Below are 13,884 nucleotides of genomic sequence, written 5' to 3'. Positions count from 1 at the left end.
GTAGTATGCAAGATATTAATACAAGGGTTATGAGGGTGGAGAAGGAAGACACCTCTAACTTCTCTGAGAGTTCTAACTTCGGTGCGAATTTCGTGTGTTTCCGTGGATAGGTTTGTTAAAAAGTGAAATTTATGAAGGGTGAGATTATTAAAATTTAGATTCTCTACGGGAAGAATATTTTAGTAATTTTTTTGGGTGCTCATATAGGTGCTCATCAATTAAATTTGGCGTTTATATAAAATTTGAAGAATCTTAATTTCGTTTAAAATTTCGAGTGTTTCCGTGAGAAGGTTTATATCGAGTGAAAATTTTGAAATGTGAGATAACTTGGATTTTAAAATTTGGATCTCTACGGGAAGATTGTTCGAGTAATTCTCGGGTTTTCTATCGGGTGTGGTTTTTGTTCCCAACGCTTCGGCGGCTGAGTCTGCGATCGTCTTTAAGGGTAGACTCAGCCGTCGAAACGTTGGGACCAATTACAAAAAACCAAACCCGGTGGGACACCCGAGAATTCCTTTAATCCATACGCTGGGAAAAAATCAAAATTTACAATGTTCGAGTAACTTATAAGGAATAGCGTGCTAATAAATTTAATTTGGTATTTATATAAAAGGAAAAATTCTAAATTAGTTGCAAATTTTGTGTATTTGCGCGGGAAGGATGTATGCTTGGTGAAATTTTTTGAAGCGTGAGCTTATTAAAATTTTGGACCCTCTATGGAAAAATGGTTGAATAACTTCTTAAAAGCTTATTAATCTAGCTTAAATAAGTTATTAAATGTTCATTTATTAAATTTTGTTGTATTATAATTCGTAGAGTTCTAACTTCAGTAGATATTTGATGTGTTCCTGAGGGAAGGTGGCATGTAAAGTGAAATTTATGAAGCGTGAGATCATTAACATTTTCTATTAAAGGCTATCTTGATAATTTGGAGAAATTGTCTACCTCATTGAGGTAACACTAGTACACTGTCTACATTTGTTGTATCATCACTCTAGATTTCTGTTAACTCGTTGGAAATGAAATATTCCTCTTTCGAAAGAAGCTCTGCGTGTCGCGTTTCAGGCTTTCGTGCCTCGCGTCGTTTCTTCAGAGAGAAGGAAATAAATCATTTGTTTTTTGAAGATTTTACGACGGGGTATGGATCGATAGCAAGGACAAGGTTTCAAGCCTCGAATTATCCTCGGAATGGCTAATTATATCGTAGGAATAATCTGAGAGGCACAAGCTTCAAAATTCACTGGAAAAATTTAACCCACTTAAAAAAATCAATCGTAATTTCATTACGGAGATAAATAGCTGACGCAAACAACTTTCTTTCACTACACTAGAGGGTAAACCTCTCTTATTAGGAGATGTGAATCCTATAAGCTAGAAATCCTACTGTTAATAACACGCGGATAACAATAGACAATACCTTAAGAGTAAGGATCAGTTGAGTACGGTTAGCTTGAACATTTCCGTAAACACGTTTACCTATTATATGTACCACGTCCAAAACACGACCAGAAAATTGAAACAGACATTGACAAACTCAATAATCCTCCTCCCAGGCTATTTGAATATCTGATCCCTAAAAATAGAACCGCCGGTATAAATGGCTTGATCTTTTACGCAACAAGACGTATTTAATGCTTTGTAAGCAAAATAAATAGTCATACCTTGGTATAGCATGTAGCACGATGAAGTGGAAGTTATTCATATTAATCAAACAAGACGATATATTTCCACTGAATTTCAGTGGGAATAATGATTTTAATATAACTTGAAATTTCACTGAAAATACTGAAAGGTCTTATTTAACTAATGAATAGTCATAGTGGCACGCAAAAAGTTTACCAATTACCCACCAAGTAAACCATCCCAGGTCATAACAGCGTCTCTCCTGTACTTGATACAGTAGAAGTCGTTGAAGTAGACGTGAACCACGCTCCGGTTGGTCATGTTGTACAGTTTTCTGCAACGTAAAAGAGTTACAAAGAAGTAATTGGGTAAGTTATTCAAACATCAATTGTAACATAGCCAGTGTTGAGGTACAGGCAAATGTTGAAGCTCAACTTAATTTAGAATAGAATAGAGAAGAATCAATTTTTCTTGGACTCAAACTCAAATTGAAGAACAAAAACACCAATACATTGTATCCAGAGCTCGAACAATCGAACAAAGTAAAGACAGTACCATAAAGCGGGTGAATGCATTACAACAAAAAATTACATTAATTTATGTATAATACATAAATTAAAAATAATTATCTACCCTCAATCGCTCAAAGATAATGAAAATATCTTCTTCTTAATATGAGTAAGGAAGATGAATCCCTGATTTCGTAGGGAATACTATTCAATAACCTTATGCCATTCACACAAAAAGACCTTTCCTAAGAGGTTGTCCCATGTTGAGGGTGGATTGATAAACGTGACCAATTCTAGAGCTAACAGTAGCTTTTTTTTAAATCAAGAATGGGGAACAAACACAAAAATATGCCGGTTCAATTTTTTTTAAAGATACCATAACCAAACGAGCCAAGCAGGTATATTCTCCTTAATTTGACATTCAGCCACATAAGCCGGGAAAGTTACGAGGAAATATAATCTTAGACCTTTTGAAGCAATATATAGCCAGTTCAATGAATTTGATGGAAATACCTCTCGCACGCAAAATCTCAAGCGAAAAGGATAAATATAGATCCTTTATTCATTGGACTAAACATTATTTCATTGATATATATATGTACTATGTATAAATTGCTGATAATGTTCTTCTTACGTGGTGAATACAGCCCACAATTATATGAGAGTAAAAAGTTTGTTAATTTTCGTAGAGGTTTCTGGATCCCCATGCCGAAACCTACGTATATAAATTGTTTCTCGCATATGGGAGCAAAATTGTTTAATCTACACCCAATAAAATTAAAGAAGTCATTGGGTTATTTATTCACAGAACTATTTGTTAGGGTTAATTCTTATGGCTGATAAAAAATGGGTACGAAATTTTGATGATACTGAATCGTTATTATGAAGGGTCTGCATGTGCATTTTGTATATTATGCTTAAATTTAATGTGTGTTGTTCATTACAAATTATTACTCATTGTACACTCATACTACACATTACATTGTACACAAATTCACTCCACTGTCAACTGCCCAAATGGTTATGCAATATGGTGGTTGAATTTCAACAAATAAATAAGCGCGTAAGAATTTAATACCCATAACAACGTCCTATGGACCTATCGGTAGGTATTGCGAAGTTTTAAGATCAGAAAAATGTTTACAGTGTGTGTGTGTGTGTGCAGCATCAAGTTATCCGTCACTGGGACTTGATCCGTGGAACCTCTGATTCGAAGCATGATACTTTACCCACTACAACACCGGAACGATTGGGTTCTAAGGCAGTCTCAATGCCCAATATGTCAGCTGTGTCCTCTATGTCCCGACGAGAGTAGATTCCCTTGTAGGTGAGTCGAGGGCGAAGCATACTTCGGAGAATATGGCGAAGAATTCGTAGCTGGATCTTTTGCGCCTTGCCATGATGCGACGGATATGATGATTTCCCCGGTATGGGGTGCACATAGATTTTAAAATTCCCGGTTGTATGAGAGCATTACGAGGGCAAAATTTTGGAAGACAAGTGGTTCCTGAACTGGCCGCTCTCAGACGCCAACGAGCTTTGCGTTAATTTTTTCCGCCACTGTACATTCACAAAATTTTGAAATTTTTTTACTCGTACAAAATATCTGACATGTTTTCATTGGGTAATTATTGCTTCTGGCTTCATGTTTTTATTTCCGCATTTAAGAGTTTTTTGAAGTTAGCCTAACAACAGGCTTTCATGCCTTATAGACTAACTTACTTCCATGAATGTAAATAATTTACTGTATTTACTGTATATATGTTTGGAAGAAATGTATATATTATTAATATTGAGATTTTGCAATGTCTACTTAGACTTCTAATCGAGTACCACGCGTGTCACAGCAACTGCGTCGGGGGATCGGGTTGGTGTGGTGGCTAGAGTGTTGGCTTCCCACCCGGCGGGTTCGGGTTCAAATCCCGGCAGTGGCAGAGAATTTTCAGAGAATGCCCGATCCCTGCTTCAGTGTTGTGTGGAGGACATTTCAAGCGCAACACTCCGTCCGTCGGATGGGACGTTAAGCCGTGGTCCCCTTGGCGCCTTTCTTTAAGAGCAGCCTAATGCCGACGCCGGGTTTCTCTCCACCCTTCCTTCCATACCCTACCCTCATGGCGCAAATGACCTCAGCTGTCGGTCGCCTCCTCCAAATACCATACCATACCAACTACTGCGTCATCATCTAGTGATGACATAAACGAGTCTTTTTGTTGAGCTGCCTCACCGCTCATAACACACTCCAGAGAGCCGCTCGCACAGGGCGATTCAGCCAAGCGTTTTTGTGTTGTGGGGAGGAGGAAGAGGGGAGTGGAAGAAAGGGGAAGAGGGGAAGGTGGTGAGGGGGGATTTCTGAACGAACATTTAAAATGAAAAATTTACCAGATCACAATTTGAAATATTTATTTCAAGTCAATCACATATTGCATAATCACAATGCCTAACAGGTGATGTAACTTAATGAAAATTCGGAAAAAAAATCCGTGAAAATTCAAAATCGGGTCAACAATGGGTTAACGAAACCTATATAAGCTCGGAACGAGAACGGTTTCCCTCCCATTCTCTTGAAAACGCTCCCAGTGGGAGGAGTGAAACGTCGAGTAAGAAAATGTTACCTACGCAGCAATTCCCTAAAACAACCACCAACATTGATTAAAAAAATACACTGTTGTATGTTCCACAGAAGTTTTAATAACCGACACAGGTTTCGACAATATCCTACGTCATTTTCAAAGGTGACACCTTTGCAAATGACATAATGTATTGTCGAAACTTGGGTCGGTTATCAGGAGAATGTACCTGATGATGACGCCGTATCGCTGAAACGCATCGCACTTACTTTAATGTCTAAGTGGACAATGCAAAATCTTTCCTTCATTACAGGGCCGGCCCTAGCAGGTGCGGGGCTAGGGGCGAACCTTCAGTGCGGGGCCCTTCACTTAAAATATTAAACTCTATACCCCATCCAAAAACTCGAGAATTTTGAATCCCTACCACTCTCTGGCTAAGTATGTGTTCCCCTCCCAAATTCAGACTTCGTAATTACGCCGTTATGATACCATCACGCAGTTGAGTTCAAAATAGTATAATACAAATAAAATTTATAATTATATTTATTCATAAAATTATAACGTAAAATAAAATTTTTTCACGAACGCGGGGCCCCCCAAAGCGCGGGGCCCGGGGCGGTCGCCCCGGTCGCCCCGCCTTAAGGCCGGCCCTGCTTCATTAACCATCGTAACATGTTCCACGACACCTCGTCTGACACCGTTGGATCTACTCTAAATATCACGTAAGAGACTTACGTGAATGCGGAGTCGGAGGATGCGAATTTGGACCTCTGGGCCACAATGGGGGCCACCAAGGAGGACGAAATGGCGTATGCCCTCTCGGTGCAGGCGGGCATGCACTCGCTGCACTCCATCCCCTGGTCCCAGCCGCTCTCGAAGCCAGGGGTGCCGACAGGAGGACGCGTGCTCGCAACCACATCTTAAAAAAAAACACATACGCCATCATGCCTCCTTTTCGGAGCCTGCGACATGTACAGACAACATTCGAATTAATCTGTAATCTGTTTGAAATTATTAGCCGTTCTTTCATGAACATTAAAATCACAGGATGGCAGACTTTGCACTTACAGTTAGTTACCTTTCCTGAAGCCGGCTGCGGGGCGGCGCCACCTGTCCATGCGATGTTACTAAAGGCCGTTTTACACGGTAGGTACACGGAATTGCGCAATCTGACGTATATGCGAAGGCGCAATCAAAATTGCGTCGTGTAAAGCGGTGAATTGCTAGAACACATGCGAGAATGCGTGGATGCGAGACGGCAAAATAGCCCCTGTTCTAATTTCGTTCATGCATTCGCGCAATTCCACGCCATTTTAGAAATTAATGCAGCTCTAACCTGCGCAATTCCGTGCCCCGTGTCAAACGTCCTTAACACACGAATTGGTTGCAATAGGTTTCCTGCGGATTATAAATATTCATATGACTAAGCACGAAATCCTAAATTGAAAAATCGCCTATCTCGACAATGGAAAATCTAAAATAGTTCATTCCTCGGCATTGAACCAACGTATTGAAATTCCAAGATAGCAAAAAAATCAAGCAAAAAATCTAGTACTACCTATTTTGCGTCTCAAGGAATTTATCCTTCGATTATTGCGAGTTGGTCAAAAAATTTTCAAAGTTAGTGCCATAAGAAAAGCATCAGAAATAAAAAAATAAAATAAAATAAACACTAAATAGCAATACGTCGAAGGAATAATCACATTAAAAAATCAGCAAAAAATCTAGTTTACGTCACTGGTATATGATTTTCCTGAGACATTTATAAATAACGATTATAGCGAAAAAAATGAGTCCCACAAAGCTTCCATGTTCAAGTCGATATACTTCGAAAAATAATCGACTTTTTCGAGTTTTCGGATTTTTTGTCACGATGAATTTATTTTTACTTTTACGTCCCATAACCCACATAAACACACCTATCACAGTTTTGGCTGGAAATTCATGTTACTCAGTCCATCAGTCATAACTTTGCAGCTACATTTAGCGTAGCGATAATAGCGATATTTATTATATGAGACTTGAGCATAAAAAATACTTACGTTTGTATTTTCTCAAGCATGGAACATCTAGCAAAGTGCAAGTGCTCAGGTTATCTGAAAGAGAAACAAGACTTTCATTATAATGGCTTAAATCTTAAGACTTAAGTCTCCATAACAACTATAATGCGTTGATAGTTAGTAAAAAAAGAATTTTTACTCCATAAGCCTTTTGTACGAGATACTAGCATGGGTATTATCTCTTAAATAAAAGAGGTGCCATTATTTTATACCAAAATTATGCCAGACTTCCTCGAATAAAAACCTGAGTGCCCAAATACGGGAAAAATGCTTTTAAACCCATTATTTAACGGATATAATTTCATCACAGGCGACACTATTATTTTATGAATCATAAGCTGAATTTTAAATGTCAGAAATTTATTTTAATGAAAGCTACCCAAGAATTTTCGAAACGCTTGCCAAGCTCATGACAGCTAGTTTCATGTTGACCAAAGAGTATTCATGTAGTTGTTTTTGAGAAACATAAAAATAGATACTGATGATCAATTCTACATACTACCCTGCAAAGTCAGATCAATAGGCGTATGGCTGGGGGTGTTAGGACACCAGCCGTGAACAAATAAAATGGAGATGCTCCAACGAAGTTCTGCCTAGCAGTGGCGCAGCGAGGGGGGGGGTTTGGGGGATAAACCCCCCCAGAGGTCAGAGAAATTTTTAATAAAACCCCCCCAGAGGTCAGAAAAAGTTTAATCCATTTTACTTAATTGGATTAATAGTATTAATGGAATAGTGTAAGGTGTAATAAAATTTCCCTCAGAAAGTCGTAAAACTTACCATTTTGAACCATTTATCTGAAACTTTTTCTGGATTGCGCTTAAAACCCCCCCTTAATACCTAGCCGCGCCCCTGGTGAGACACATGCGGAATTCTAGTACCTGCCAGTGGTGTCGACTCCATGGGGCCTGAGTGAGCCCGAGCCCCCTAAAAAATTCGTTATGGGTGTGAGGTAAAAATGTGTCAGGCTTGTCGATTTTCCCCGGAGTGTCCATATATCGATATTAGAGTTATCGGGGTTCTAATGTTGATCATATGACTCATCTAAAATGCTTGAAAAACACTTAAAAATCACTCCCCCCCCAAATATCCCCCAAAACTGCCCCCCCTTGCTGCGCCACTGCGTCTCACTATGCATGCATAGATTTATTTCTATTATCCACAACTCACAGAGTAGTGGATAGTAGAAAGGGAGGCAGTTGCAGAGTTTGGCTAGGTTCCTGGCCCTGCACTCCGTGATGCACGTCTGGTAGCTGTAGGCCTCCGCAGAAGAGAGCTGCAGCTCGTCCTCGAAGAGGCACTGCCTGCGGGACACTTCGATGCCTCGCACGGCGCCTGTGCTCTCCACCACGGAGGGCGCCACGCTGATCCACGCCTCCTGGCGGGAAAACACCAAAGCAGCCGTGGCCGTCGTCTCCGGGAAGTCAGTCGGGTCGTGAACGAGAACCTAAGACCCAATCAGACTCTTCTCATGTAAGATATTACACTTTCCCGGCGAACAGAATATTTAAACTTTTCTCGAATTTCCGCGCGGGTAAGATATGAATAAAAAATATTTAAGCATCAAGGCTAGTTTGCACTCAGAAAAGTGTCCATAATTGTAAAAATATTCAAATCAGAGCATAGTAAAAACAAAATAGAAATCATTATAACAAAAAATGAAATGGTTACTTAAATTGGTTATCAAATCAATCCCGAGGAGCATTGTATTTGTATGAGTCCTCTCACTTTAAAACAATGATCGGCCTCGGGAAAACTGTTTAAAAAAATAGATATCTCACATCACACCAGCAAAACAATTTCCCAGTCTCTATACCAACGGCAATCTTATAATACAAGAATATTCCCTGAAAACTTCGAAGCTTCCACCATACTCTCTATTATGATTATAATAATATATGATAATGTTTCATTCATTTACATAATTCATGGCATACAATAAGCATCAGCTAAAATAGAATGAATTTAGAAACCCGAGGTGAGCACTCTTCCAGTGGGGTTGCTATCCAATATTTATTTTGACAGCAAAGACAAACAAAAATATTTAAGCATCAAGGCAAGGTTTTACACAGAAAAGTGTCCATAATTGCAAAAATATTCAAATCAGAGTACATTAACAGCAAAGTAGAAATCATTACAACAAAAAATTCAATGGTTAGGTACTTAAATGGCTTATCAAATCAATCCCCATCAATAGTATTAAAAACACTTTCAAAATTACCCTGAAAAAAACAGCCAGGCTCTCACTTTTCCGAGAAAATTGAGTTCTCACCCAATTCGTGCCATTTCCTTGGGGAATTCTAGATAAATTTGAGGGGCAATGCATTTGTGTAAGTAAAGACTCAAACATTTAAGACTTAAATGTTGAGGACTTGAACATTAGCGTGAAGTCTTTTCGGTATTTCCACTGGTTTAATGCGTTTAATATCACCAATATTTCAGCGGGCGACTCATCCATCGTCATCAGATGAATGAATAAGTTTCACAGAACAAAAATGTTGAGATTTAATTATAAACAGTTCCAATAATCAGGCTACGCCTGATTGGCCCGAAAGATCTGGGTGATTCGGATTGTCAATTGATACATTATAAAGCCTGTTCCATAAGTACTAAGTTTTACGGGAAGGTAAACGAAGGGTGAACTTCGGGAGAGTGTTGCTAGAGATGAAGCAGCCATTCATTATTCGATTGAAAATTCTGGGATTACTTAGAATACGCTCTCTTTGAAATAGAACCATTTGAACTTCGGAGAGGGGATTGGAAGTTGTATTTTAATATGAACACTTGAGGTTTAGATCACTTATGCAACACATATTTGCCAACGCTACGGATATTTTTTTATTTTCAAGGCTAATCATATTAAAAAATGAGAGGTGCAATGAATTCAAAAGTGGTCAAGTATTAAAATTTAATTTTTCTACGCAAAAAATATTTAAAAAACATTTTAACTACTAGGAACATGTTTTTTTATAAATGACCGAAAGCCCAAGAGTTCATATTAAAATATTTTATAAACAAGAGGTCAAGATGTAAAGAAATATATCGTAAGATTACGAAGGATGGGGTCGCGATATTTTACACTGCATTACCAGTGCATCTAAAGCCGACTTTCATTGTTCATATACAAAACAATACATAACTCAGATCCCATGGTTACATTATTACCTTGGTTCCGTAGAATGAATGAGCTGAGGCGAAGTAGTTTTGAGGTTGGCAATCCAACATGACAGATAGCCCAAGGTCTTGCCCTGCCCCGCTGACGCGACGGATGCCATGCTTTGTGTGAGGAGACGACTTGTGATGACCGCCATGACGCTCGTCACTGACGTCATATTCGACGTCATCTTCCATGTCCTCTGGTTCCTCGTCCATTAAACTGCCCTCCGTTGGTGATGACATCATTGAGCTGAGTCGAAGGAAAAGTATTTCTCAAAATGTTTCAACGAATAAGGAGGTTTCCCATTTTTTTAAGGGTAGTTTCTTTGATCAAAGAAAACGAAATGCATTGATTGCGATTCGTTACCAACTATTAGGGTTTTCATAATATACAAATTATTTGATTTTTCGAAATCCCAGTTTAAACGGTCAATTTTAACCTCATTTGCAAAAAGCCAGATTGGCGCCCATGCGATTCCACTCCATGTGACGTCACAGGGGCCTAGTTTCTACACGAGAGGATTTGCATCGTCTGAGATTACTTATGCAAGCATAAGTCACAGAGCTAAGGGAAACATGTCTTAATAATAACTTATTAAAATTGTGTAAGGTCGGAAAGTTTCTTTCGTTTGATAAGGTAGAAATAATCCATATTTAAGCCAAGCGCTATCTGCTAGCAGGGATCTCTCCTAGCTGCTAGCAGCCTGCGTCGTATCAGCGCTCAAGCCTCGCCTCAAGGTCACCTCACAGGGCGGCAGCGAGAACCAGAAATAAGTCACACGGACTTTTCCCATCATTCCTACTAAGCCGTACGCGTTTTCGCGCGCTTGGAAATTTTCACTTTTCGTTTAATCGCGAAAAATAGATATCGTCATTCGAAAATCTAAGAGCGTGAAATGGGTACTCCAGGAGTAATAATCTTTCGATTTAGGCAATAAAAAAATAATAAGAAACCAGCCTATTGCCGAAATCGTAAGATTATTACTCCTGGAGTACCTATTTCACGCTTTAAGATTTTTTAAAGACGACATCTATTTTTCGCGATTGATTCCAGGTGATGTGAACATCTACTTAGGAGGTCGAAGGAGCTTCGTGGCTTGCATTGATTAAATTTTAATTTTACATTAACTGTTAGCAAACCTATTCCTTGTACATGCATAAATATTCAATTATTTAAAAGAATTAAAGTAATGTTGGGTGTTTTAAAATTCTTATCCATCGTAGCAATCATGTAAGATTAACATAGAATTTTGTCAAATTTCCCTGGAAAACTGGGAATTATGCATAAGTTTTTCTGCTTTGATTGGCTGTAGACCCTGTATTTGACCCAGGTACTCCCAATAGGGTGGTTTCCTATTTTTTTATTGCCTAAATCGAAAGATTATTACTCCTGGAGTACGTATTCCACGCTTTTAGATTTTTAAACGACGATATCTATTTCTCGCGTTAAATCAGAAGTGAAAATTTTCAAGCGCGAAAACGAGACGACTAAGAGTGAATGCTGGGAAAAGCCCGTGTGACATCATTCTTGTTCCGCCTGTAACCGTGTGAGACCACCTTGGTGCGAGGCTATGAGCGCCGCTACGATGCAGGCTGCTAGCAGGTAGCAGAGTACCCTGCTAGCAGTTAGCAGACTACCCTGCTAGCTGGTAGCGCTTGGCTTAAATAAGGATTATTAATACCTTATCAAACGAAGGAAACTTTACGACCATAATTTTAATAGGTGATTATTAAGAAATATTTCCCTGAGCTCTGTGTCTCATGCATGCATTGGTAATCTCACACGATGTAAAACTCCTATCTACTCGTACAGCATCTAGGTCCCAGTGACGTCACGTTGAGTGTCATCGCATGGGCGCTAATCTGGTCTTTTTCAAATGAGGTTAAAATTGACCGTTAACATTCGTATAAACTGGGATTTCTAAAACCAAATAATTTGTACATTTTGAATACACTAATGGTGTCTAACGAATCGCAATCAATGCCTTTCGTTTTCTTTGATGAAGGAAACTACCCTATTATCTATTATTTCGTAAACTAAGTCACTTCAAGAAACGAAAGACGCTAATACAGTGGATTCCCGCCAGTTCGAAGTAACAGGGACCAAACCCAGTTCGAATTAATTGATGTTTTCGAATTAGCCATAGTAATAGTAAAAAAAACCTGTTTGCAAAGGAAGAGCTAGTCACAAGCGTATGCGGTGCATAAGACCACGTAACTGAACAAGACTGTACTCGCCCTAACCCTTCTTCGACGTATTTTCGGCTGTCACCACTCCCAAAATCTGTATTTTATTTTAAATACCGGATTTAATATAGTGCGAAGTTTATAATTTATATTGTGTACTATATTTTTAACTTTGAACATAAAAGAAACATTGTGTTGTGTTTAAGGACGAAATACTGAAGAAAAGAACTGTACTGTAAATAACAAAAGTTTATTTTCTTCGAATTAAAGTTCGTGTCGGAGCTGTTCGGATTAGCGGAGTTCCACTGTATCTTATTCAAGAATATAATGACCGATGGTGGTAGCACTATCTCCGGCGGAGATCTGATCAGGTTTTTATATAAATTCCATACATCCCATATCAGTTCCACAATGGATCCCGGACGCATCAATGAAAGCGTCAATATTCCTAAATTGCACATATATCAGGATACACGTAGCGGTATTGCTATTATCTCAGCTGCTAGAAGACACTTCTTCAGATATACGTATGTAATACCATTTATGGCTCTACAATTCTAAGATTGGTAAATGCTACCATACATTTGAGGGTTTTTAAACCATATCAAGCAACTGGATACAAGTACTGTCGGTGTTACCTACACATAATGTTGATATTTTTCTTTATTATTAGGTTCTAGTATACATAAAAAATACTAAATTCATTAATATAACAGGCAATATTTCATTCGGTGTGTTCATAAACATAATACTTACTTTGGTAATTATTTATTTACGCTATTGCAAGCAATATCTTTCCCATAGTACAATCATAAAAAATTTACTAAAAATCATACAACTGATGAGAAACACGATGACCTCAATAATCGTAGTCAATTGAAAAAAACTTGTAAAATACATTGATGGTGGTCATTTATCTTTGATTTAAGGCACGAAATCTTTCCTTCCCAAAGAGTGATTAATTACATGCGGTATGAGTGATAGCTCTTATGCAGGAGTATTTGACGAGTGATATGTGGTCCAGACAGGTAAATTCAACGGAAAACCTCACGAAGCCCTGATATTTCATGAAAAATTAATAGATGAACGGGTCAACGGTGTCATATTTTTACAATTCTACGAAGTCCCTTCGCCAAGAATGCTCATTCAGATACCCTAGATCCTGATGACCCTGCACCAACAATACTCACCGGGCATCTAATTGCATATACATCAGGATACGAGCAGAGGTGTACCCCTAACCCCAGCTGTAGGAAAACGATTCTTGAGGTACATCTATATAAAACTCTGCTAGCAGCCTCGATCAGTAAGTGGCAGAGGGTGTCAGGACATAAAATATAAAAAGAAAATGCTCTAAAGAAGTTTCGCCACCTTTTCCTAACGTCCTTTATTATTCGGAGGAAAAACGGAAAAGGTTTTTAAACCATATCAAGCGACAGGATACAAGTACTGTCGGTATTTCCCACACAAAATTTTGTGGGAGCATTTTTGTGGGTCCATTCGGCAAAATGTCTCCCTTAATTTATTGTTTATGTCGGGCCTGGAAATACAGGGTGTCTCAAAAAGCATGTATATATTTATTAACCTTTAAGATATACGAATATGAAAATTCATACATATTTTCGAACATCTCAAGTTCAGATTACACATATTCAATATGTCCTCCATCATCGACATGAACAGTACCACATCCATACTCAAATGGGGAACTTGTATGGGTCGTCGAATGCTGTAAAAACTATTTTGAGGAGGTAAAATAGATACATTTGCTCGCAAAAATAACCA

At 38.6% G+C, this 13,884-nt stretch overlaps 1 protein-coding gene across 1 annotated transcript in view; it reads right to left on the bottom strand.

Annotated features, from left to right (window-relative positions):
- Positions 1-13,884, bottom strand: part of LOC124160346 (sodium channel protein Nach-like) — a 31,275-nt gene that overhangs the window by 5,499 nt on the left and 11,892 nt on the right. Inside the window, exons 5-9 of the mRNA XM_046536188.1 lie at positions 9,922-10,162; positions 7,927-8,203; positions 6,742-6,795; positions 5,435-5,618; positions 1,851-1,957 (exon numbers count right to left, since the gene is read on the bottom strand). Coding sequence (XP_046392144.1) covers positions 1,851-1,957; positions 5,435-5,618; positions 6,742-6,795; positions 7,927-8,203; positions 9,922-10,162 — 863 coding nt within the window. The remainder of the gene's footprint in view (positions 1-1,850; positions 1,958-5,434; positions 5,619-6,741; positions 6,796-7,926; positions 8,204-9,921; positions 10,163-13,884) is intronic.

This window comes from Ischnura elegans, chromosome 6 (assembly GCF_921293095.1).
Source record: "Ischnura elegans chromosome 6, ioIscEleg1.1, whole genome shotgun sequence".
Taxonomy (NCBI): Eukaryota; Metazoa; Arthropoda; class Insecta; order Odonata; family Coenagrionidae; genus Ischnura; species Ischnura elegans.
The sequence above is the reverse complement of the archived record's forward strand: the minus strand, read 5'-3'. Positions and strand labels throughout refer to the sequence as shown.